Source organism: Lampris incognitus, chromosome 12, assembly GCF_029633865.1.
Source record: "Lampris incognitus isolate fLamInc1 chromosome 12, fLamInc1.hap2, whole genome shotgun sequence".
In the NCBI taxonomy this organism is placed as follows: Eukaryota; Metazoa; Chordata; class Actinopteri; order Lampriformes; family Lampridae; genus Lampris; species Lampris incognitus.
In genome coordinates, this window is record NC_079222.1 from 53,549,033 (window position 1) to 53,574,501 (window position 25,469).

The 25,469-nt window shown below is 44.8% G+C and overlaps 1 protein-coding gene across 2 annotated transcripts in view; it reads left to right on the forward strand.

Annotated features, from left to right (window-relative positions):
* pam (peptidylglycine alpha-amidating monooxygenase) overlaps positions 1–25,469 on the forward strand; it is a 303,428-nt gene that overhangs the window by 148,816 nt on the left and 129,143 nt on the right. The window contains exon 22 of one of the 2 annotated variants that reach the window (XM_056290496.1): positions 2,037–2,087. The exons of the other annotated variant lie outside the window; for it this stretch is intronic. Within the exon in view, the coding sequence (XP_056146471.1) occupies positions 2,037–2,087 (51 nt within the window). The remainder of the gene's footprint in view (positions 1–2,036; positions 2,088–25,469) is intronic. 2 annotated transcript variants of the gene reach the window in all.

Genomic DNA, 25,469 nt, shown 5'->3' on the forward strand with positions numbered 1-25,469 from the left:
AACTGTTAACAGCCCAGTATTAAAGATGCACCGTGGACATAAGCATTAGGCTTGTTAGAAAGCCTACTCCCTAGGCGGAGATTGCCAACTTGCGGAGGCTGACGGAGGGACCACCTTCCGGAGCTTACTGCCTACGAATGATGAGGCGATGGTCGGATCTGCAAACGTGTGCGTGGTCCCATCCGGTAGGGGGATTTTAAGGAGTGCTGGGAACATCAGTCCAAACTTGACACCTGGACAGGCCCGTAGTTCGTGTTTCACTCCTCCAAACGCGGCTCTCTGCTGGGAGACGTTGGCAGTGTATTGGGAGAAACGGATAGTCTCCTGCCCTGGAACAGCAGAGGGGAGTTTGGGAGACGTTGACAGTGTATTCGGGGGGAACGGACAGTCTCCTGCCCTGGAACAGCAGAGGGGAGTTTGGGAGACGTTGACAGTGTATTCGGGGGGAACGGACAGTCTCCTGCCCTGGAACAGCAGAGGGGAGTTTGGGAGACGTTGACAGTGTATTCGGGGGGAACGGACAGTCTCCTGCCCTGGAACAGCAGAGGGGAGTTTTGGAGACGTTGGCAGTGTATTCGGGGGGAACGGACAGTCTCCTGCCCTGGAACAGCAGAGGGGAGTTTGGGAGACATTGGCAGTGTATTCGGGGGGAACGGACAGTCTCCTGCCCTGGAACAGCAGAGGGGAGTTTGGGAGACGTTGGCAGTGTATTCGGGGGGAACGGATAGTCTCCTGCCCTGGAACAGCAGAGAGGAGTTTGGGAGACGTTGACAGTGTATTCGGGGGGAACTGACAGTTTCCTGCCCTGGAACAGCAGAGAGGAGTTTGGGAGACGTTGACAGTGTATTCGGGGGGAACGGACAGTCTCCTGCCCTGGAACAGCAGAGGGGAGTTTGGGAGACGTTGGCAGTGTATTCGGGGGGAACGGATAGTCTCCTGCCCTGGAACAGCAGAGGGGAGTTGCGGGATGTTTCGCTGAACCGTCGTACAATCTCGTTCCGCATGTGGAAATAGTGCACCCTGATGACAACCGGTCTGGGCGGTTCTCCCGTCTTGGGTTTGGCACGTAGGGTGCGATGGGCTCTGTCGAGTAGGGGGACTCCACCCAGTTTCAGCAGGTCTTTCAATAAGCCGCCGATAAACTCTGTTGGACGCGGCCCTTCAGAGCCCTCTGGTGAGCCCACTATACGAAGGTTGTTGCGCCTCGATCTCCCCTCCAAGTCCTCACCTTTGTCTGCCAGTGTCCTCACTTGTGTTTTGAGCGCCTTGACGGAGGCATCCAGTGAGGTGAGCTGGTCGCTATGGCCACTCGTGGTTTGTTCCAAGTCATCAAGAGTCCGTTCATGTATCTTCTGCACCGGTGGCTCGGTAGCATTCTTCAATTCTGTGCGCACTGAGCTGATTTCAGATCTCAAGTCAGTCGCCAATGAGTCAATCCTACCAAATATGTCTTCCTTCAGTGAGTCCAACATAGACTGCAACGCCCGCAGATCGGTAGAGTTCGCCATGCTAGCAGCGCCATCCAGTGGCCGCGGTGATTCAGTTGCTTGCGAGGATTTGTTGTGGCCTACACGTGAGGAGTCGGATTTCGGCTTATGAGTGGCCATTGCTGAGTCCGAAGTGCAAAAAAGGCTTGTCAAACTGATAAGCAAAATAAATTGAGTCTGATAATGTTGAAAACAATTGATAAAAGGACCATTTATAAATTAAATTTGTCACATAACGACAGCTGTGAAAAAGCACGTCTCACATGCTTGGTGCTCGGCTCCGCCCCCCTTCCAGTAATATGTTACCCAATAATATACATCCATCTTTATTATCCAATAATATGTTACCCAGTACTATATCACACATCCATCTTTATTACCCATTAATATGTTACCCAATCATATATCACATCCATCTTTATTACCCAGTAATATATGTTAACCTGATGCAGTAGTAAAGCATGCATGTGATGCAGTAGTAAAGACTACATGTGATGGCCTTTCACTTCATCATGTTGACTGGACGTGTGTTTGACCTTTGATCTTCAGAAACCCATCAGTCTGTCCAAAAGGCTGGGAATGAGGTACAGCAACTTGAAGGTAAAGTTATCTGTATTGTCTTTTACCTAAAATGATATATTCATAAGATATATGGATTCAGGAGGAATGGTGCAGCCCGGTTTCTAACACTCTGGGCCCAGTATTAAACACGTCTACAAGGAACCGTTTATTCCACGACAGCTCAGCAGATGTTTGTTGGCTTCCTGCAGGTTGTATAGACTTTTAAAGCCCGGGTTTCAGTGTGAGTTCATTTGTCTCCTAGACTGAGACAAACAAAACAGCCTAGGTGAAAATGTCCCAGCACCTCAGCAGATCTGATGCATGGACTTGATGTGGACCAGTGTGCAAGTGTTGATCCGTATGGCATGTTTCACATGCTGGTGCTGTGAGGTCAGGTCATAATATCACAGCTGCATCTACAGTGGAAGTTCAGTACATTTAATAACTTGTAATAATAATCATCATCATTACATTTATACAGAGCTTTTCTACACACCCAAAGTGCTTCACAGTGAAGGGGGAAATTCACTTCAACCACCACCAATGTGTAGCACTACCTGGGTGGTGTAGCACCACCCAGGTGATGCACGGCAGAACACTCACCACACCTCAGCTTGAGGTGCAGAGGGAGGGATCATGGAGCCAGTTACATGGGGGATGATTAGGTGGAGAGAGCCATTTTGGGGATGTTGCCAGGACACCGGGGGACCCCCTTCTCTTTCTGATGAAGAGCCATGAGATCTTTAATGACCATAGTGAGTCAGGACCTCGGTTTAACATCTCATCTGAAGGATGGCACCTCCTACAGCACAGTGTCCCCGAATTTGTTGTCGTTTTTGTCGTTTTTGTTGCCTTAACATTAAAGTGGCTGTTGAGCCGTATTGACTCAGCACATGGTTGCAGTCCAGATTTCCATATCATGCTGGACTGATGGAGCTGATGGTCCACAGGTTTAGTGGTTGTGTCAGGAAGGGCATCAGACGTAACATTTTGCCAAATCAGTATGCGGATTGACAAGACCACACCGGATCGGTCGAGGCCCCCATTAAGAATGGCTAGCATTGGTGCTGCACCCTCACGTGGTCCCGATGGAAACTGTAAAATCAGCTGTGGCGACCCCTGAGAAACAGGGAAACCGCTGAAAGAAGACGAAGAAGATGCTGAATTGATGATTTTACTAAAGAATACAGTCTTCTGCTCCTACTGCCATGCCAGATGCACATGCTCAGCTGGGCACCCAGCCACTGGGTGGATGACAGCAGCTACAGCTGAGCCGTCTGGGGTTGGAGGTTAAAATGTCATTATATCAGTTTTTCTGAATGTGCCACTCAAACAAGAGGGGTGCAGGTGAGCAGCAGTGACGTCAACACACCTGTCACCCCAGATGACACGACACCGCAGGACCGTGAGGACGTCCAGACTCACAGTCCTGATAACAGTTGTTGTCTGATTGCAGAGTTTTGCATAAGATCAACACACACCACAGCTGCCACACACATGGGTTTATGTGACATGGTTGATGGGAGCGTCTTCAGGTCCCACCCGGTATCTTTAGTAAAACCTGCTCTGCCGCTGGTTTTGTATAGTCAGTTTTATTCGTATAGCCCAACATCACACGTTACACATGTACCTCAGTGGGCTTTACAGCAACACAACATCCTGTCCTTAGACGCTCACATCAGATGAGGAACAACTCCCTAAAACCCTTTAACAGGAAGAAGCCTCAGGGAGAGCAACAGAGGAGGATCTCTCTCCCAAGACGCACAGGGGGACATGATGTTGTGGCTACACAATTTACACGATACAACACTGAAAGAGGATCTACTACTACTTTCGGCTGCTCCCGTTAGGGGTCGCCACAGCGGATCATCCATTTCCATTTCTTCCTGTCTTCTGCGTCTTCCTCTGTCACACCAGCCACCTGCATGTCTCCCCTCACCACATCCATAAACCTCCTCTTTGGCCTTCCTCTTCTCCTCTTCCCTGGCAGCTCCATATTTAGCATCCTTCTCCCAATATACTCAGCATCTCTCCTCCACACATGTCCAAGCCATCTCAATCTTGCCTCTCTTGCTTTGTCTCCAAACCGTCCAACCTGAGCGGTCCCTCTAATATAATCGCTCCTAATCCTGTCCTTCTTCGTTACTCCCAGTGAAAATCTTAGCATCTTCAACTCTGCCACCTCCAGCTCCGCCTACTGTCTTTTCGTCAGTGCCACTGTCTCCAAACCATATAACATAGCTGGTCTCACAACCATCTTGTAAACTTTCCCTTTAACTCTTGCTGGTACCCTTCTGTCGCAAATCACTCCTGACACACTTCTCCACCCACTCCAACCTGCCTGCACTCTCTTTTTCACCTCTCTACTGCACTCCCCGTTACTTTGGAAAGTTGACCCCAAGTATTTAAACTCAAATGCCTTTGTCACCTCCACTCCTTGCATCCTGACCATTCCACTGTCCTCTCTCTCATTCACGAATAGGTATTCCGTCTTGCTCCTACTGACTTTCATTCCTCTTCTCTCCAGTGCATACCTCCACCTCTCCAGGCTCTCCTCAACCTGCACCCTACTCTCGCTACAGATCACAATGTCATCCGCGAACTTCATCGTCCATGGAGACTCCTGCCTGATCTTGTCCGTCAACCTGTCCATCACCATTGCAAACAAGAAAGGGCTCAGAGCCGATCCTTGATGTAATCCCACCTCCACCTTGAACCCATCTGTCATTCCAACCGCACACCTCACCATTGTCACACTTCCCTCATACATATCCTGCACCACTCCTACATACTTCTCTGCAACTCCTGACTTCCTCATACAGTACCACACCTCCTCTCTCGGCACTCTGTCATAAGCTTTCTCTAAATCTACAAAGACACAATGCAACTCTTTCTGGCCTTCTCTATACTTCTCAATCAACATTCTCAAAGCAAACATCGCATCTGTGGTGCTCTTTCGTGGCATGAACCCATACTGCTGCTCGCTGATCATCACCTCTCCTCTTAACCTAGCTTCTATTACTCTTTCCCAAATCTTCATGCTGTGGCTGATCAACTTTATACCTCTGTAGTTGTTACAGTTCTGCACATTGCCCTTGTTCTTGAAAATCGGTACCAGTATGCTTCTTCTCCACCCCTCAGGCATCCTCTCACTTTCCAGGATTGTGTTAAACAATCTAGTTAGAAACCCCACTGCCATCTCTCCTAAACATCTCCATGCCTCCACAGGTATGTCATCAGGACCAACTGCCTTTCCACTCTTCATCCTCTTCATAGCTGCCCTTACTTCCTCCTTGCTAATCTGCTGAACTTCCTGATTCACTATCCCTACATCATCCAACCTTCTCTCTCTCTCATTTTCTTCATTCATCAGCCCCTCAAAGTATTCTTTCCACCTTCTTAGCACACTCTCCTCGCTTGTCAGCACATTTCTATCTCTATCCTTGATTGCCCTAACTTGCTGCACATCCTTTGCAGCTTGGTCCCTCTGTCTAGCCAATCGGTACAAGTCCTTTTCTCCTTTCTTAGTGTCTAATCTGTCATACAACTCACCATACGCCTTTTCCTTTGCCTTTGCCACCTCTCTCTTTGCTTTACACTGCATCTCCTTGTACTCCTGTCTACTCTCTTCATCTCTCTGACTATCCCACTTCGTCTTTGCCAACCTTTTCCTCTGTATAATTTGCTGTACTTCCTCATTCCACCACCAAGTCTCCTTGTCTTCCTTCCTCTGTCCTGATGACACACCAAGTACCTTCCTAGCTGTCTCCCTCACTATTTCTGCAGTGGTTGTCCAGCCATCTGGCAACTCTTCACTACCACCCAGTGCCTGTCTTAACTCCTGCCTGAACTCGACACAACAGTCTTCCTTCTTCAACTTCCACCATTTGATCTTCGGCTGTGTCTTCACTCGCTTCCTCTTCTTGGTCTCCAAAGTCATCCTACAGACCACCATCCGATGCTGCCTAGCTATGTTCTCCCCTGTCACCACCTTGCAGTCTCCAATCCCTTTTAGATGGCGCCTTCTACATAAGATATAGTCCACCTGTGTGCACTTTCCTCCACTCTTGTATGTCACCCTGTGTTCCTCCCTCTTCTTGAAATATGTATTCACCACAGCCATTTCCATCCTTTTCGCAAAATCGACCACCATCTGTCCTTCCACATTTCTCTTCTTGACTCCATACCTTCCCATCACCTCCTCATCACCTCTGTTCCCTTCACCAACATGTCCATTGAAGTCCGCTCCAATCACCACTCTCTCCTCCTTGGGTACCCTCTCCACCATGTCGTCCAACTCACTCCAGAATTCTACTTTTTCATCCATCTCACACCCAACTTGCGGGGCATATGCGCTGATAAAATTCAGCAATAAACCTTCAATTTCCAGCTTCATACTCATCACTCTGTCTGACACTCTCTTCACCTCCAGCACGCTCTTGACATACTCTTCCTTCAGAATTACCCCTACCCCATTTCTCCTCTCATTCGCACCATGGTAGAAGAGTTTGAACCCACCTCCGATACTCCTGGCCTTACTCCCCTTCCACCTGGTCTCTTGCACACACAGCATGCCTACCTTTCTTCTTTCCATCATGTCAGCCAGCTCTCTCCCTTTACCAGTCATAGTGCCAACATTCAAAGTTCCAACTCTCACCTCCACATGCCTATCCTTCCTCCTCTCTAGCTGCCTCTGGACATGCCTTCCCCCTCTCCTTCTCCTTCGCCCAACAGTAGCATAGTTTCCACCGACACCCTGCTGGTTAACAGTACCGGTGGCGGTCGTTGGTAACCCGGGCCTCGACCGATCCGGTATGTAAGTCTTATTTATGATCCGCATATTTGATTTGGCAAAGATTTTACGCCGGATGCCCTTCCTGACGCAACCCTCCCCATTTGTCCGGGCTTGGGACCGGCACTAAGGATGCACTGGCTTGTGCATCCTCAGTGGCTGGGTTACAACACTGAAAGAGGATAACACAATTATAATGGAATTAAAAATTTATGAAGAATATGATGAGGGGGATGCCAAGCAGTGTCCAGACACCACCGGAACAGCCCAGGCAGGATCCGAGCCACGTGACCACCATCACCATGTAAAAAAGAAAAAAGAAAAGCACTCGTTACATATTGGAGTGGCAGAAGGATATAACATTGAAACAGGATAACAAAATTATATGGATTTAGAAGATATGTAGAAAGAAAATGTGGGGGGCGTCTGGGTAGTGTAGTAGTTTGTTACGTTGCCTACCAACACAGGGATCACCAGTTTGAATCCCAGTGTTACCTCCAGCTTGGTCGGGCGTCCCTACGGACACAATTGGCCTTGTCTGCGGGTGGGAAGCCGGATGTGGGGGTGTGTCCTGGTCGCTGCACTAGCGCCTCCTCTGGTCGGCCTGTTTAGGGGGGAGGGAGAACTGGGGGGAATAGTGTGATCCTCCCACGCGCTACGTGCCCCTGATGAAACTCCTCACTGTCAAGTGAAAAGAAACAGCTGGTGACTCCACATGTATGGGAGGAGACATGTGGTAGTCTGCAGCCCTCCCCGGATCAACAGAGGGGGTGGAGCAGCGACCGGCACGGCTCGGAAGAGTGGGGTAATTGGCCAAGTAAAATTTGGAGGAAAAAGGGGGGGGGGTCAAAAACAAAAAGTAGTGACAAAACTGATTTTATTAATTACCAAACTGGTTGACAGTTCAGCTCTGTAAAAGTGGGTGTAGTTTATATGGATGGATGCCTCAACAAGAGTGGAGCAAAGGGGAAAAAGAATTTGGTTTCTATGATTTACAGTGACAATGTTATTGCTATTTAGATTTTAGAAGGCTGATATAGCGCCCCATAGAGGTGAAATGGCACCATTTTTATTCTGGTGGCTCAGAGTCTATCGATGTACCTGTAGAACAAGTTTGGTCAAGATTACACAACGTGTCAATGAACTATAGCACTTTCTGTCAAACCGACCCCGCACATAGCATTTGATCCAACTTTGGAAGCTGATTAAAGCAAAACCCCATTGAATATAAGATAGTGGATATAAGATATCCATATAAGATAGTGAATAATTGGATGTGCACTGAAGCCGTTTACCAAATCTGGTGAAGATTGCACTGGATTTGTACAAGCAGTAGCATAACAGTTTTGAGAAAGATGAAAAACGGGGAAAATCTTGGAAGCAGAAATGGGCGAGTCTGGTGTTGGGAGACACATCTTGAACCAAGGACTCCAGGAGGAAAATAATTTGAGATTGGTGTTAGTTAATAAGTTATGGGCCGAAACGTGAAGGGCGTTGTTATAGTGCTTTTCTGATTGATGGTAGTTGGATTCATGGTCATTTTTTTGTCTGTGGAGTGGCTGAGTTACTGAAACTACCTGCCAAGTTTAGTGCCTGTATTTCTCATACTTTCTCATGTACAGATCAGGAATCAGGAACAATTTATTGTCGTTTCTTTCATGTGCTTGTGTACACAAAAGAAACGAAATTCAATTTCCCCCAGTCCACACAGTGCGACACAAAAGACAAAAACACATCCCAAATTTCCCAAAAACGACACCACCAAAAACATACAAAAACAGAGTGAACAAAGCAAACAAAAAGAAAAAAAAAACAAAACAGTTAACAACACAGTCCACTCAGTGCATACCAGTCCAAAAGTTCCACTATCCAGAGAACGAACATCGGCCAGGATGACTGTGAGAACCACCGGTCTGAATGGGTTAGCAGTTAGCTTAGCCTGCCCTGCTTCCCCATCCTGTCAGACTGCCCTCAGTGTTTCCTCTTCTGGCGTTACTTTTAGGTAGAATAATATTAATAATAATAATAATAATAATAATAATAATAATACAAAAAAGGGAGTTGGGGGTTCAGCACTATGTATGTGCTCAGAACCCTAATGATCCAGACAAAACTAATAGTCAATTAAAGCTGCAAGCAGTGATGAACGGGCCCTGACACCTCATGCGTGTCAGAGAGAATGGCAGCCAGGGTAACGCTAGTGGAGGTTAACCGACACTGCTCTGACTGTTCTGGATTATTGGACATTGTGTGTATGGGTAAAATATTACTAACTGTGTGCAGTATGTGGGACTGGAGAGGACAATGTTGGAATTTGTGTATACATCTGATGAACTATGTGTCACGTGGGGTTCAGTTCCTGTTGCCTGTAAGTGGTGTTATGAATTGAAGCCTAGGTAACACATAGTTCATTCAGTGTATACTGCAGGCTTATGTATTCCACATAGGAAATAATATTTTATTCAATCATGTAGTGTTGAATATGGTTGTGGTTAGGAGCAATGTTTGGTTGGTGACTTAGTGCTAGAAAATAAAGATACATTATGTTGTTACATATAGAATGTGAAGCACACACTATAGATTTCATGTAAATCCAAGGAAGTTTGTAACATAAAGCTTGACTTCCTTTTGCCAGTAGGTGGTGCCACACAAGTGTGTCGTTAATGCAGAATTTATTTAGTGGAGGTCGCCTGACATGCGTATATATTTTCATGAATATTGGACTTGCACAAAGGAGTTACGTATCACTTCCTGTGTCCTCTATGTGGCGCTACAGAACACCCACTAATTATACATGAGTTGCTGTATATCATGTATAGACCAAACTATGTAAATGTCATATAAATCAAATGATGTTTGCCACATAAGGCCGAATTCCTGTTACCAGTAGATGGCAGTATGATTATCACACTTCGCTTCCTGTTGGCAGTACGTGATACTACACGAGTGCTGTTGATGCAGCACCACATTTAGTAGTGGTTGCCAGACATGCATATGCATTTTCATGAATATCAATCATTGCACGGCCTACTCTGTCACACTGAAATCCCTTCTCTAAACAGTCTGAAGGTGTTGTGGTTTCCTAGATGAAGTCACCTCTACTCTGTCAGACTTAAATCCCTTCTCTAAACAGTCTGAAGATGTGGTGGTTTGCTAGATGAAGGCACATCTGCTCTGTCAGACTGAAATCCCTTCTCTAAACAGTCTGAAGCTGTTGTGGTTTCCTAGATGGAGTCACGTCTACTCTGTCAGACTGTAATCCCTTCTCTAAACAGTCTGAAGATGTAGTAGTTTGCTAGATGAAGTCACATCTGCTCTGTCAGACTTAAATCCCTTCTCTGAACAGTCTGAAGGTGTGGTGGTTTGCTAGATGAAGTCACGTCTGCTCTGTCAGACTTAAATCCCTTCTCTGAACAGTCTGAAGGTGTTGTGGTTTGCTAGATGAAGTCACGTCTGCTCTGTCACACTTAAATCCCTTCTCTGAACAGTCTGAAGGTGTTGTGGTTTCCTAGATGAAGTCACGTCTGCTCTGTCAGACTTAAATCCCTTCTCTGAACAGTCTGAAGGTGTTGTGGTTTCCTAGATGAAGTCACGTCTGCTCTGTCAGACTTAAATCCCTTCTCTGAACAGTCTGAAGGTGTTGTGGTTTCCTAGATGAAGTCACCTCTACTCTGTCAGACTTAAATCCCTTCTCTAAACAGTCTGAAGATGTGGTGGTTTGCTAGATGAAGGCACATCTGCTCTGTCAGACTGAAATCCCATCTCTAAATAGTCTGAAGCTGTTGTGGTTTCCTAGATGGAGTCACGTCTACTCTGTCAGACTGTAATCCCTTCTCTAAACAGTCTGAAGATGTAGTAGTTTGCTAGATGAAGTCACATCTGCTCTGTCAGACTTAAATCCCTTCTCTGAACAGTCTGAAGGTGTGGTGGTTTCCTAGATGAAGTCACGTCTGCTCTGTCAGACTTAAATCCCTTCTCTGAACAATCTGAAGGTGTTGTGGTTTCCTAGATGAAGTCACGTCTGCTCTGTCAGACTTAAATCCCTTCTCTGAACAGTCTGAAGGCGTTTTGGTTTCCTAGATGAAGTTATGTATACTCTGTCAGACTTAAATCCCTTCTCTGAGCAGTCTGAAGGTGTTGTGGTTTCCCATATGAAGTCATGTCTGCTATGTCAGACTTAAATCCCTTCTCTAAACAGTCTGAAGGTGTTGTGGTTTCCTAGATGAAGCCACATCTACTCTGTCAGACTTAAATCCCTTCTCTAGTCAGTCTGAAGGTGTTTTGGTTTCCTAGATGAAGCCACATCTACACTGTCAGACTTAAATCCCTTCTCTAAACAGTGAAGATGTGGTGGTTTCCTAGATGAATTCACCTCTACTGTGTCAGACGTAAATCCCTTCTCTAGTCAGCCTGAAGGTGTTGTGGTTCCCTAGATGAAGTTATGTCTGCTCTGTCAGACTTAAATCCCTTCTCTGAACAGTCTGAAGGAGTTGTGGTTTCCTAGATGAAGCCACATCTACTCTGTCAGACTTAAATCCCTTCTCTGAACAGGTTGAAGGTGTTGTGGTTTCCTAGATGAAGTTACTTCTGCTCTGTCAGACTGAAATCCCTTCTCTGAACAGTCTGAAGCTGTTGTGGTTTCCTAGATGAAGCCACATCTACTCTGTCAGACTTAAATCCCTTCTCTAAACAGTCTTAAGGTGTTGTGATTTGCTAGATGAAGTCATGTCTGCTCTGTCAGACTGAAATCCCTTCTCTAAACAGTCTGAAGGTGTTGTGGTTTCATAGATGAAGTCACGTCTGCTCTGTCAGGCTTAAATCCCTGCTCTGAACAGGTTGAAGGTGTTGTGGTTTCCTAGATGAAGTCACGTCTGCTCTGTCAGACTTAAATCCCTTCTCCAAACAGTCTGAAGGTGTTGTGGTTTCCTAGATGAAGTTGCGTGTGCTCTGTCAGACTTAAATCCCTTCTCTGAACAGTCTGAAGCTGTTGTGGTTTCCTAGATGAAGTCACGTCTGCTCTGTCAGACTGAAATCCCTTCTCTGAACAGTCTGAAGGTGTTGTGGTTTCCTAGATGAAGTCAACTCTACTCTGTCAGACTTAAATCCCTTCTATAAACAGTCTGAAGATGTGGTGGTTTGCTAGATGAAGGCACATCTGCTCTGTCAGACTGAAATCCCTTCTCTAAATAGTCTGAAGCTGTTGTGGTTTCCTAGATGGAGTCACGTCTACTCTGTCAGACTTAAATCCCTTCTCTGAACAGTCTGAAGATGTGATGGTTTGCTAGATGAAGGCACATCTGCTATGTCAGACTAAAATCCCTTCTCTAAACAGTCTGAAGGTGTTGCGGTTTCCTAGATGAACCCACATCTACTCTGTCAGACTTAAATCCCTTGTCTAGTCAGTCTGAAGGTGTTTTGGTTCCCTAGATGAAGCCACATCTACACTGTCAGACTTAAATCCCTTCTCTCAACAGTCTGAAGATGTGGTGGTTTCCTAGATGAATTCACCTCTACTGTGTCAGACGTAAATCCCTTCTCTAGTCAGTCTGAAGGTGTTGTGGTTCCCTAGATGAAGTTATGTCTGCTCTGTCAGACTTAAATCCCTTCTCTGAACAGGTTGAAGGTGTTGTGGTTTCCTAGATGAAGTTACTTCTGCTCTGTCAGACTTAAATCCCTTCTCTGAACAGTCTGAAGCTGTTGTGGTTTCCTAGATGAAGCCACATCTACTCTGTCAGACTTAAATCCCTTCTCTGAAAAGGTTGAAGGTGTTGTGGTTTCCTAGATGAAGTTACTTCTGCTCTGTCAGACTTAAATCCCTTCTCTGAACAGTCTGAAGCTGTTGTGGTTTCCTAGATGAAGCCACATCTACTCTGTCAGACTTAAATCCCTTCTCTAAACAGTCTGAAGGTGTTGTGGTTTCCTAAATGAAGTTGCGTATGCTCTGTCAGACTTAAATCCCTTCTCCAAACAGTCTGAAGGTGTTGTGGTTTCCTAAATGAAGTTGCGTATGCTCTGTCAGACTTAAATCCCTTCTCTGAACAGTCTGAAGGTGTTGTGGTTTCCTAGATGAAGCCACATCTACTCTGTCAGACTTAAATCCCTTCTCTGAACAGTCTGAAGGTGTTGTGGTTTCCTAGATGAAGCCACATCTACTCTGTCAGACTTAAATCCCTTCTCTGAACAGTCTGAAGGAGTTGTGGTTTCCTAGATGAAGCCACATCTACTCTGTCAGACTTAAATCCCTTCTCTGAACAGGTTGAAGGTGTTGTGGTTTCCTAGATGAAGCTACTTCTGCTCTGTCAGACTTAAATCCCTTCTCTGAACAGTCTGAAGCTGTTGTGGTTTCCTAGATGAAGTCACGTCTGCTCTGTCAGACTGAAATCCCTTCTCTGAACAGTCTGAAGGTGTTGTGGTTTCCTAGATGAAGTCAACTCTACTCTGTCAGACTTAAATCCATTCTATAAACAGTCTGAAGATGTGGTGGTTTGCTAGATGAAGGCACATCTGCTCTGTCAGACTTAAATCCCTTCTCTGAACAGTCTGAAGGTGTGGTGGTTTGCTAGATGAAGTCACGTCTGCTCTGTCAGACTTAAATCCCTTCTCTGAACAGTCTGAAGATGTGATGGTTTGCTAGATGAAGGCACATCTGCTATGTCAGACTTAAATCCCTTCTATAGTCAGTCTGAAGGTGTTTTGGTTTCCTAGATGAAGCCACATCTACTCTGTCAGACTTAAATCCCTTCTCTAGTCAGTCTGAAGGTGTTTTGGTTTCCTAGATGAAGCCACATCTACACTGTCAGACTTAAATCCCTTCTCTCTACAGTCTGAAGATGTGGTGGTTTCCGAGATGAATTCACCTCTACTGTGTCAGACGTAAATCCCTTCTCTAGTCAGTCTGAAGGTGTTGTGGTTCCCTAGATGAAGTTATGTCTGCTCTGTCAGACTTAAATCCCTTCTCTGAACAGGTTGAAGGTGTTGTGGTTTCCTAGATGAAGTTACTTCTGCTCTGTCAGACTTAAATCCCTTCTCTGAACAGTCTGAAGCTGTTGTGGTTTCCTAGATGAAGCCACATCTACTCTGTCAGACTTAAATCCCTTCTCTAAACAGTCTGAAGGTGTTGTGGTTTCCTAAATGAAGTTGCGTATGCTCTGTCAGACTTAAATCCCTTCTCCAAACAGTCTGAGGGTGTTGTGGTTTCCTAAATGAAGTTGCGTATGCTCTGTCAGACTTAAATCCCTTCTCTGAACAGTCTGAAGGTGTTGTGGTTTCCTAGATGAAGCCACATCTACTCTGTCAGGCTTAAATCCCTTCTCTGAACAGTCTGAAGGTGTTGTGGTTTCCTAGATGAAGCCACATCTACTCAGTCAGACTTAAATCCCTTCTCTGAACAGTCTGAAGGAGTTGTGGTTTCCTAGATGAAGCCACATCTACTCTGTCAGACTTAAATCCCTTCTCTGAACAGGTTGAAGGTGTTGTGGTTTCCTAGATGAAGCTACTTCTGCTCTGTCAGACTTAAATCCCTTCTCTGAACAGTCTGAAGCTGTTGTGGTTTCCTAGATGAAGTCACGTCTGCTCTGTCAGACTGAAATCCCTTCTCTGAACAGTCTGAAGGTGTTGTGGTTTCCTAGATGAAGTCAACTCTACTCTGTCAGACTTAAATCCATTCTATAAACAGTCTGAAGATGTGGTGGTTTGCTAGATGAAGGCACATCTGCTCTGTCAGACTTAAATCCCTTCTCTGAACAGTCTGAAGGTGTGGTGGTTTGCTAGATGAAGTCACGTCTGCTCTGTCAGACTTAAATCCCTTCTCTGAACAGTCTGAAGATGTGATGGTTTGCTAGATGAAGGCACATCTGCTATGTCAGACTTAAATCCCTTCTATAGTCAGTCTGAAGGTGTTTTGGTTTCCTAGATGAAGCCACATCTACTCTGTCAGACTTAAATCCCTTCTCTAGTCAGTCTGAAGGTGTTTTGGTTTCCTAGATGAAGCCACATCTACACTGTCAGACTTAAATCCCTTCTCTCTACAGTCTGAAGATGTGGTGGTTTCCGAGATGAATTCACCTCTACTGTGTCAGACGTAAATCCCTTCTCTAGTCAGTCTGAAGGTGTTGTGGTTCCCTAGATGAAGTTATGTCTGCTCTGTCAGACTTAAATCCCTTCTCTGAACAGGTTGAAGGTGTTGTGGTTTCCTAGATGAAGTTACTTCTGCTCTGTCAGACTTAAATCCCTTCTCTGAACAGTCTGAAGCTGTTGTGGTTTCCTAGATGAAGCCACATCTACTCTGTCAGACTTAAATCCCTTCTCTGAAAAGGTTGAAGGTGTTGTGGTTTCCTAGATGAAGTTACTTCTGCTCTGTCAGACTTAAATCCCTTCTCTGAACAGTCTGAAGCTGTTGTGGTTTCCTAGATGAAGCCACATCTACTCTGTCAGACTTAAATCCCTTCTCTAAACAGTCTGAAGGTGTTGTGATTTGCTAGATGAAGTCATGTCTGCTCTGTCAGACTGAAATCCCTTCTCTAAACAGTCTGAAGGTGTTGTGGTTTCATAGATGAAGTCACGTCTGCTCTGTCAGACTTAAATCCCTTCTCCAAACAGTATGAAGGTGTTGTGGTTTCCTAGATGAAGTTGCGTGTGCTCTGTCAGACCTAAATCCCTTCTCTGAACAGTCTGAAGGTGCTTTGGTTTCTAGATGAAGCCACATCTACTCTGTCAGACTTAAATCCCTTCTCTAAACAGTCTGAAGGTGTGGTGGTTTCCTAGATGAATTCACCTCTACTGTGTCAGACGTCAATCCCTTCTCCAGTCAGTCTGAAGGTGTTGTGGTTCCCTAGATGAAGTTATGTCTGCTCTGTCAGACTTAAATCCCTTCTCTGAACAGTCTGAAGGTGTTGTGGTTTCCTAGATGAAGCCACATCTACTCTGTCAGACTTAAATCCCTTCTCTAAACAGTCTGAAGGTGTTTTGGTTTCCTAGATGAAGCCACATCTACACTGTCAGATTTAAATCCCTTCTCTAAACAGTGAAGATGTGGTGGTTTCCTAGATGAATTCACCTCTACTGTGTCAGACGTAAATCCGTTCTCTAGTCAGTCTGAAGGTGTTGTGGTTCCCTAGATGAAGCCACATCTACTCTTTCAGACTTAAATCCCTTCTCTGAACAGTCTGAAGGAGTTGTGGTTTCCTAGATGAAGCCACATCTACTCTGTCAGACTTAAATCCCTTCTCTGAACAGGTTGAAGGTGTTGTGGTTTCCTAGATGAAGCTACTTCTGCTCTGTCAGACTTAAATCCCTTCTCTGAACAGTCTGAAGCTGTTGTGGTTTCCTAGATGAAGCCACATCTACACTGTCAGACTTAAATCCCTTCTCTCAACAGTCTGAAGATGTGGTGGTTTCCGAGATGAATTCACCTCTACTGTGTCAGACGTAAATCCCTTCTCTAGTCAGTCTGAAGGTGTTGTGGTTCCCTAGATGAAGTTATGTCTGCTCTGTCAGACTTAAATCCCTTCTCTGAACATTGTGAAGGTGTTGTGGTTTCCTATATGAAGTTACTTCTGCTCTGTCAGACTTAAATCCCTTCTCTGAACAGTCTGAAGCTGTTGTGGTTTCCTAGATGAAGCCACATCTACTCTGTCAGACTTAAATCCCTTCTCTGAAAAGGTTGAAGGTGTTGTGGTTTCCTAGATGAAGTTACTTCTGCTCTGTCAGACTTAAATCCCTTCTCTGAACAGTCTGAAGCTGTTGTGGTTTCCTAGATGAAGCCACATCTACTCTGTCAGACTTAAATCCCTTCTCTAAACAGTCTGAAGGTGTTGTGATTTGCTAGATGAAGTCATGTCTGCTCTGTCAGACTGAAATCCCTTCTCTAAACAGTCTGAAGGTGTTGTGGTTTCATAGATGAAGTCACGTCTGCTCTGTCAGGCTTAAATCCCTTCTATGAACAGTCTGAAAGTGTTGTGGTTTCCTAGATGAAGTCACGTCTGCTCTGTCAGACTTAAATCCCTTCTCCAAACAGTCTGAAGGTGTTGTGGTTTCCTAGATGAAGTTGCGTGTGCTCTGTCAGACCTAAATCCCTTCTCTGAACAGTCTGAAGGTGCTTTGGTTTCTAGATGAAGCCACATCTACTCTGTCAGACTTAAATCCCTTCTCTAAACAGTCTGAAGGTGTGGTGGTTTCCTAGATGAATTCACCTCTACTGTGTCAGACGTCAATCCCTTCTCCAGTCAGTCTGAAGGTGTTGTGGTTCCCTAGATGAAGTTATGTCTGCTCTGTCAGACTTAAATCCCTTCTCTCAACAGTCTGAAGATGTGGTGGTTTCCTAGATGAAGCCACATCTACTCTGTCAGACTTAAATCCCTTCTCTAAACAGTCTGAAGGTGTTTTGGTTTCCTAGATGAAGCCACATCTACACTGTCAGATTTAAATCCCTTCTCTAAACAGTGAAGATGTGGTGGTTTCCTAGATGAATTCACCTCTACTGTGTCAGACGTAAATCCCTTCTCTAGTCAGTCTGAAGGTGTTGTGGTTCCCTAGATGAAGCCACATCTACTCTGTCAGACTTAAATCCCTTCTCTGAACAGTCTGAAGGAGTTGTGGTTTCCTAAATGAAGCCACATCTACTCTGTCAGACTTAAATCCCTTCTCTGAACAGGTTGAAGGTGTTGTGGTTCCCTAGATGAAGCTACTTCTGCTCTGTCAGACTTAAATCCCTTCTCTGAACAGTCTGAAGCTGTTGTGGTTTCCTAGATGAAGTCACGTCTGCTCTGTCAGACTGAAATCCCTTCTCTGAACAGTCTGAAGGTGTTGTGGTTTCCTAGATGAAGTCAACTCTACTCTGTCAGACTTAAATCCCTTCTATAAACAGTCTGAAGATGTGGTGGTTTGCTAGATGAAGGCACATCTGCTCTGTCAGACTGAAATCCCTTCTCTAAATAGTCTGAAGCTGTTGTGGTTTCCTAGATGGAGTCACGTCTACTCTGTCAGACTTAAATCCCTTCTCTGAACAGTCTGAAGGTGTGGTGGTTTGCTAGATGAAGTCACGTCTGCTCTGTCAGACTTAAATCCCTTCTCTGAACAGTCTGAAGATGTGATGGTTTGCTAGATGAAGGCACATCTGCTATGTCAGACTTAAATCCCTTCTCTAAACAGTCTGAAGGTGTTGCGGTTTCCTAGATGAAGCCACATCTACTCTGTCAGACTTAAATCCCTTCTCTAGTCAGTCTGAAGGTTTTTTGGTTTCCTAGATGAAGCCACATCTACACTGTCAGACTTAAATCCCTTCTCTCAACAGTTTGAAGATGTGGTGGTTTCCTAGATGAATTCACCTCTACTGTGTCAGACGTAAATCCCTTCTCTAATCAGTCTGAAGGTGTTGTGGTTCCCTAGATGAAGTTATGTCTGCTCTGTCAGACTTAAATCCCTTCTCTGAACAGGTTGAAGGTGTTGTGGTTTCCTAGATGAAGTTACTTCTGCTCTGTTAGACTTAAATCCCTTCTCTGAACAGTCTGAAGCTGTTGTGGTCTCCTAGATGAAGCCACATCTACTCTGTCAGACTTAAATCCCTTCTCTGAAAAGGTTGAAGGTGTTGTGGTTTCCTAGATGAAGTTACTTCTGCTCTGTCAGACTTAAATCCCTTCTCTGAACAGTCTGAAGCTGTTGTGGTTTCCTAGATGAATTCACCTCTACTGTGTCAGACGTCAATCCCTTCTCCAGTCAGTCTGAAGGTGTTGTGGTTCCCTAGATGAAGTTATGTCTGCTCTGTCAGACTTAAATCCCTTCTCTGAACAGTCTGAAGGTGTTGTGGTTTCCTAGATGAAGCCACATCTACTCTGTCAGACTTAAATCCCTTCTCTAAACAGTCTGAAGGTGTTTTGGTTTCCTAGATGAAGCCACATCTACACTGTCAGATTTAAATCCCTTCTCTAAACAGTGAAGATGTGGTGGTTTCCTAGATGAATTCACCTCTACTGTGTCAGACGTAAATCCCTTCTCTAGTCAGTCTGAAGGTGTTGTGGTTCCCTAGATGAAGCCACATCTACTCTGTCAGACTTAAATCCCTTCTCTGAACAGTCTGAAGGAGTCGTGGTTTCCTAGATGAAGCCACATCTACTCTGTCAGACTTAAATCCCTTCTCTGAACAGGTTGAAGGTGTTGTGGTTTCCTAGATGAAGCTACTTCTGCTCTGTCAGACTTAAATCCCTTCTCTGAACAGTCTGAAGCTGTTGTGGTTTCCTAGATGAAGTCACGTCTGCTCTGTCAGACTGAAATCCCTTCTCTGAACAGTCTGAAGGTGTTGTGGTTTCCTAGATGAAGTCAACTCTACTCTGTCAGACTTAAATCCCTTCTATAAACAGTCTGAAGATGTGGTGGTTTGCTAGATGAAGGCACATCTGCTCTGTCAGACTGAAATCTCTTCTCTAAATAGTCTGAAGCTGTTGTGGTTTCCTAGATGGAGTCACGTCTACTCTGTCAGACTTAAATCCCTTCTCTGAACAGTCTGAAGGTGTGGTGGTTTGCTAGATGAAGTCACGTCTGCTCTGTCAGACTTAAATCCCTTCTCTGAACAGTCTGAAGATGTGATGGTTTGCTAGATGAAGGCACATCTGCTATGTCAGACTTAAATCCCTTCTCTAAACAGTCTGAAGGTGTTGCGGTTTCCTAGATGAAGCCACATCTACTCTGTCAGACTTAAATCCCTTCTCTAGTCAGTCTGAAGGTTTTTTGGTTTCCTAGATGAAGCCACATCTACACTGTCAGACTTAAATCCCTTCTCTCAACAGTCTGAAGATGTGGTGGATTCCTAGATGAATTCACCTCTACTGTGTCAGACGTAAATCCCTTCTCTAATCAGTCTGAAGGTGTTGTGGTTCCCTAGATGAAGTTATGTCTGCTCTGTCAGACTTAAATCCCTTCTCTGAACAGGTTGAAGGTGTTGTGGTTTCCTAGATGAAGTTACTTCTGCTCTGTCAGACTTAAATCCCTTCTCTGAACAGTCTGAAGCTGTTGTGGTTTCCTAGATGAAGCCACATCTACTCTGTCAGACTTAAATCCCTTCTCTGAAAAGGTTGAAGGTGTTGTGGTTTCCTAGATGAAGTTACTTCTGCTCTGTCAGACTTAAATCCCTTCTCTGAACAGTCTGAAGCTGTTGTGGTTTCCTAGATGAAGCCACATCTACTCTGTCAGACTTAAATCCCTTCTCTAAACAGTCTGAAGATGTTGTGATTTGCTAGATGAAGTCATGTCTGCTCTGTCAGACTGAAATCCCTTCTCTAAACAGTCTGAAGGTGTTGTGGTTTCATAGATGAAGTCACATCTGCTCTGTCAGACTTAAATCCCTTCTCTGAACAGTCTGAAGGTGTGGTGGTTTGCTAGATGAAGTCACGTCTGCTCTGTCAGACTTAAATCCCTTCTCTGAACAGTCTGAAGGTGTTGTGGTTTCCTAGATGAAGTCACGTCTGCTCTGTCAGACTTAAATCCCTTCTCTGAACAGTCTGAAGGTGTTGTGGTTTCCTAGATGAAGTCAAGTCTGCTCTGTCAGACTTAAATCCCTTCTCTGAACAGTCTGAAGGTGTTGTGGTTTCCTAGATGAAGTCACGTCTGCTCTGTCAGACTTAAATCCCTTCTCTGAACAGTCTGAAGGTGTTGTGGTTTCCTAGATGAAGTCACCTCTACTCTCTCAGACTTAAATCCCTTCTCTAAACAGTCTGAAGATGTGGTGGTTTGCTAGATGAAGGCACATCTGCTCTGTCAGACTGAAATCCCATCTCTAAATAGTCTGAAGCTGTTGTGGTTTCCTAGATGGAGTCACGTCTACTCTGTCAGACTGTAATCCCTTCTCTAAACAGTCTGAAGATGTAGTAGTTTGCTAGATGAAGTCACATCTGCTCTGTCAGACTTAAATCCCTTCTCTGAACAGTCTGAAGGTGTGGTGGTTTCCTAGATGAAGTCACGTCTGCTCTGTCAGACTTAAATCCCTTCTCTGAACAATCTGAAGGTGTTGTGGTTTCCTAGATGAAGTCACGTCTGCTCTGTCAGACTTAAATCCCTTCTCTGAACAGTCTGAAGGCGTTTTGGTTTCCTAGATGAAGTTATGTATACTCTGTCAGACTTAAATCCCTTCTCTGAGCAGTCTGAAGGTGTTGTGGTTTCCCATATGAAGTCATGTCTGCTATGTCAGACTTAAATCCCTTCTCTAAACAGTCTGAAGGTGTTGTGGTTTCCTAGATGAAGCCACATCTACTCTGTCAGACTTAAATCCCTTCTCTAAACAGTGAAGATGTGGTGGTTTCCTAGATGAATTCACCTCTACTGTGTCAGACGTAAATCCCTTCTCTAGTCAGCCTGAAGGTGTTGTGGTTTCCTAGATGAAGTCACGTCTGCTCTGTCAGACTTAAATCCCTTCTCTGAACAGTCTGAAGGTGTTGTGGTTTCCTAGATGAAGTCACCTCTACTCTCTCAGACTTAAATCCCTTCTCTAAACAGTCTGAAGATGTGGTGGTTTGCTAGATGAAGGCACATCTGCTCTGTCAGACTGAAATCCCATCTCTAAATAGTCTGAAGCTGTTGTGGTTTCCTAGATGGAGTCACGTCTACTCTGTCAGACTGTAATCCCTTCTCTAAACAGTCTGAAGATGTAGTAGTTTGCTAGATGAAGTCACATCTGCTCTGTCAGACTTAAATCCCTTCTCTGAACAGTCTGAAGGTGTGGTGGTTTCCTAGATGAAGTCACGTCTGCTCTGTCAGACTTAAATCCCTTCTCTGAACAATCTGAAGGTGTTGTGGTTTCCTAGATGAAGTCACGTCTGCTCTGTCAGACTTAAATCCCTTCTCTGAACAGTCTGAAGGCGTTTTGGTTTCCTAGATGAAGTTATGTATACTCTGTCAGACTTAAATCCCTTCTCTGAGCAGTCTGAAGGTGTTGTGGTTTCCCATATGAAGTCATGTCTGCTATGTCAGACTTAAATCCCTTCTCTAAACAGTCTGAAGGTGTTGTGGTTTCCTAGATGAAGCCACATCTACTCTGTCAGACTTAAATCCCTTCTCTAGTCAGTCTGAAGGTGTTTTGGTTTCCTAGATGAAGCCACATCTACACTGTCAGACTTAAATCCCTTCTCTAAACAGTGAAGATGTGGTGGTTTCCTAGATGAATTCACCTCTACTGTGTCAGACGTAAATCCCTTCTCTAGTCAGCCTGAAGGTGTTGTGGTTTGCTAGATGAAGTTATGTCTGCTCTGTCAGACTTAAATCCCTTCTCTGAACAGTCTGAAGGAGTTGTGGTTTCCTAGATGAAGCCACATCTACTCTGTCAGACTTAAATCCCTTCTCTGAACAGGTTGAAGGTGTTGTGGTTTCCTAGATGAAGTTACTTCTGCTCTGTCAGACTGAAATCCCTTCTCTGAACAGTCTGAAGCTGTTGTGGTTTCCTAGATGAAGCCACATCTACTCTGTCAGACTTAAATCCCTTCTCTAAACAGTCTTAAGGTGTTGTGATTTGCTAGATGAAGTCATGTCTGCTCTGTCAGACTGAAATCCCTTCTCTAAACAGTCTGAAGGTGTTGTGGTTTCATAGATGAAGTCACGTCTGCTCTGTCAGGCTTAAATCCCTGCTCTGAACAGTCTGAAAGTGTTGTGGTTTCCTAGATGAAGTCACGTCTGCTCTGTCAGACTTAAATCCCTTCTCCAAACAGTCTGAAGGTGTTGTGGTTTCCTAGATGAAGTTGCGTGTGCTCTGTCAGACTTAAATCCCTTCTCTGAACAGTCTGAAGCTGTTGTGGTTTCCTAGATGAAGTCACGTCTGCTCTGTCAGACTGAAATCCCTTCTCTGAACAGTCTGAAGGTGTTGTGGTTTCCTAGATGAAGTCAACTCTACTCTGTCAGACTTAAATCCCTTCTATAAACAGTCTGAAGATGTGGTGGTTTGCTAGATGAAGGCACATCTGCTCTGTCAGACTGAAATCCCTTCTCTAAATAGTCTGAAGCTGTTGTGGTTTCCTAGATGGAGTCACGTCTACTCTGTCAGACTTAAATCCCTTCTCTGAACAGTCTGAAGATGTGATGGTTTGCTAGATGAAGGCACATCTGCTATGTCAGACTTAAATCCCTTCTCTAAACAGTCTGAAGGTGTTGCGGTTTCCTAGATGAACCCACATCTACTCTGTCAGACTTAAATCCCTTCTCTAGTCAGTCTGAAGGTGTTTTGGTTCCCTAGATGAAGCCACATCTACACTGTCAGACTTAAATCCCTTCTCTCAACAGTCTGAAGATGTGGTGGTTTCCTAGATGAATTCACCTCTACTGTGTCAGACGTAAATCCCTTCTCTAGTCAGTCTGAAGGTGTTGTGGTTCCCTAGATGAAGTTATGTCTGCTCTGTCAGACTTAAATCCCTTCTCTGAACAGGTTGAAGGTGTTGTGGTTTCCTAGATGAAGTTACTTCTGCTCTGTCAGACTTAAATCCCTTCTCTGAACAGTCTGAAGCTGTTGTGGTTTCCTAGATGAAGCCACATCTACTCTGTCAGACTTAAATCCCTTCTCTGAAAAGGTTGAAGGTGTTGTGGTTTCCTAGATGAAGTTACTTCTGCTCTGTCAGACTTAAATCCCTTCTCTGAACAGTCTGAAGCTGTTGTGGTTTCCTAGATGAAGCCACATCTACTCTGTCAGACTTAAATCCCTTCTCTAAACAGTCTGAAGGTGTTGTGGTTTCCTAAATGAAGTTGCGTATGCTCTGTCAGACTTAAATCCCTTCTCCAAACAGTCTGAAGGTGTTGTGGTTTCCTAAATGAAGTTGCGTATGCTCTGTCAGACTTAAATCCCTTCTCTGAACAGTCTGAAGGTGTTGTAGTTTCCTAGATGAAGCCACATCTACTCTGTCAGACTTAAATCCCTTCTCTGAACAGTCTGAAGGTGTTGTGGTTTCCTAGATGAAGCCACATCTACTCTGTCTCAGACTTAAATCCCTTCTCTGAACAGTCTGAAGGAGTTGTGGTTTCCTAGATGAAGCCACATCTACTCTGTCAGACTTAAATCCCTTCTCTGAACAGGTTGAAGGTGTTGTGGTTTCCTAGATGAAGCTACTTCTGCTCTGTCAGACTTAAATCCCTTCTCTGAACAGTCTGAAGCTGTTGTGGTTTCCTAGATGAAGTCACGTCTGCTCTGTCAGACTGAAATCCCTTCTCTGAACAGTCTGAAGGTGTTGTGGTTTCCTAGATGAAGTCAACTCTACTCTGTCAGACTTAAATCCCTTCTATAAACAGTCTGAAGATGTGGTGGTTTGCTAGATGAAGGCACATCTGCTCTGTCAGACTTAAATCCCTTCTCTGAACAGTCTGAAGGTGTGGTGGTTTGCTAGATGAAGTCACGTCTGCTCTGTCAGACTTAAATCCCTTCTCTGAACAGTCTGAAGATGTGATGGTTTGCTAGATGAAGGCACATCTGCTATGTCAGACTTAAATCCCTTCTCTAGTCAGTCTGAAGGTGTTTTGGTTTCCTAGATGAAGCCACATCTACTCTGTCAGACTTAAATCCCTTCTCTAGTCAGTCTGAAGGTGTTTTGGTTTCCTAGATGAAGCCACATCTACACTGTCAGACTTAAATCCCTTCTCTCTACAGTCTGAAGATGTGGTGGTTTCCGAGATGAATTCACCTCTACTGTGTCAGACGTAAATCCCTTCTCTAGTCAGTCTGAAGGTGTTGTGGTTCCCTAGATGAAGTTATGTCTGCTCTGTCAGACTTAAATCCCTTCTCTGAACAGGTTGAAGGTGTTGTGGTTTCCTAGATGAAGTTACTTCTGCTCTGTCAGACTTAAATTCCTTCTCTGAACAGTCTGAAGCTGTTGTGGTTTCCTAGATGAAGCCACATCTACTCTGTCAGACTTAAATCCCTTCTCTGAAAAGGTTGAAGGTGTTGTGGTTTCCTAGATGAAGTTACTTCTGCTCTGTCAGACTTAAATCCCTTCTCTGAACAGTCTGAAGCTGTTGTGGTTTCCTAGATGAAGCCACATCTACTCTGTCAGACTTAAATCCCTTCTCTAAACAGTCTGAAGGTGTTGTGATTTGCTAGATGAAGTCATGTCTGCTCTGTCAGACTGAAATCCCTTCTCTAAACAGTCTGAAGGTGTTGTGGTTTCATAGATGAAGTCACGTCTGCTCTGTCAGGCTTAAATCCCTTCTCTGAACAGTCTGAAAGTGTTGTGGTTTCCTAGATGAAGTCACGTCTGCTCTGTCAGACTTAAATCCCTTCTCCAAACAGTCTGAAGGTGTTGTGGTTTCCTAGATGAAGTTGCGTGTGCTCTGTCAGACCTAAATCCCTTCTCTGAACAGTCTGAAGGTGCTTTGGTTTCTAGATGAAGCCACATCTACTCTGTCAGACTTAAATCCCTTCTCTAAACAGTCTGAAGGTGTGGTGGTTTCCTAGATGAATTCACCTCTACTGTGTCAGACGTCAATCCCTTCTCCAGTCAGTCTGAAGGTGTTGTGGTTCCCTAGATGAAGTTATGTCTGCTCTGTCAGACTTAAATCCCTTCTCTGAACAGTCTGAAGGTGTTGTGGTTTCCTAGATGAAGCCACATCTACTCTGTCAGACTTAAATCCCTTCTCTAAACAGTCTGAAGGTGTTTTGGTTTCCTAGATGAAGC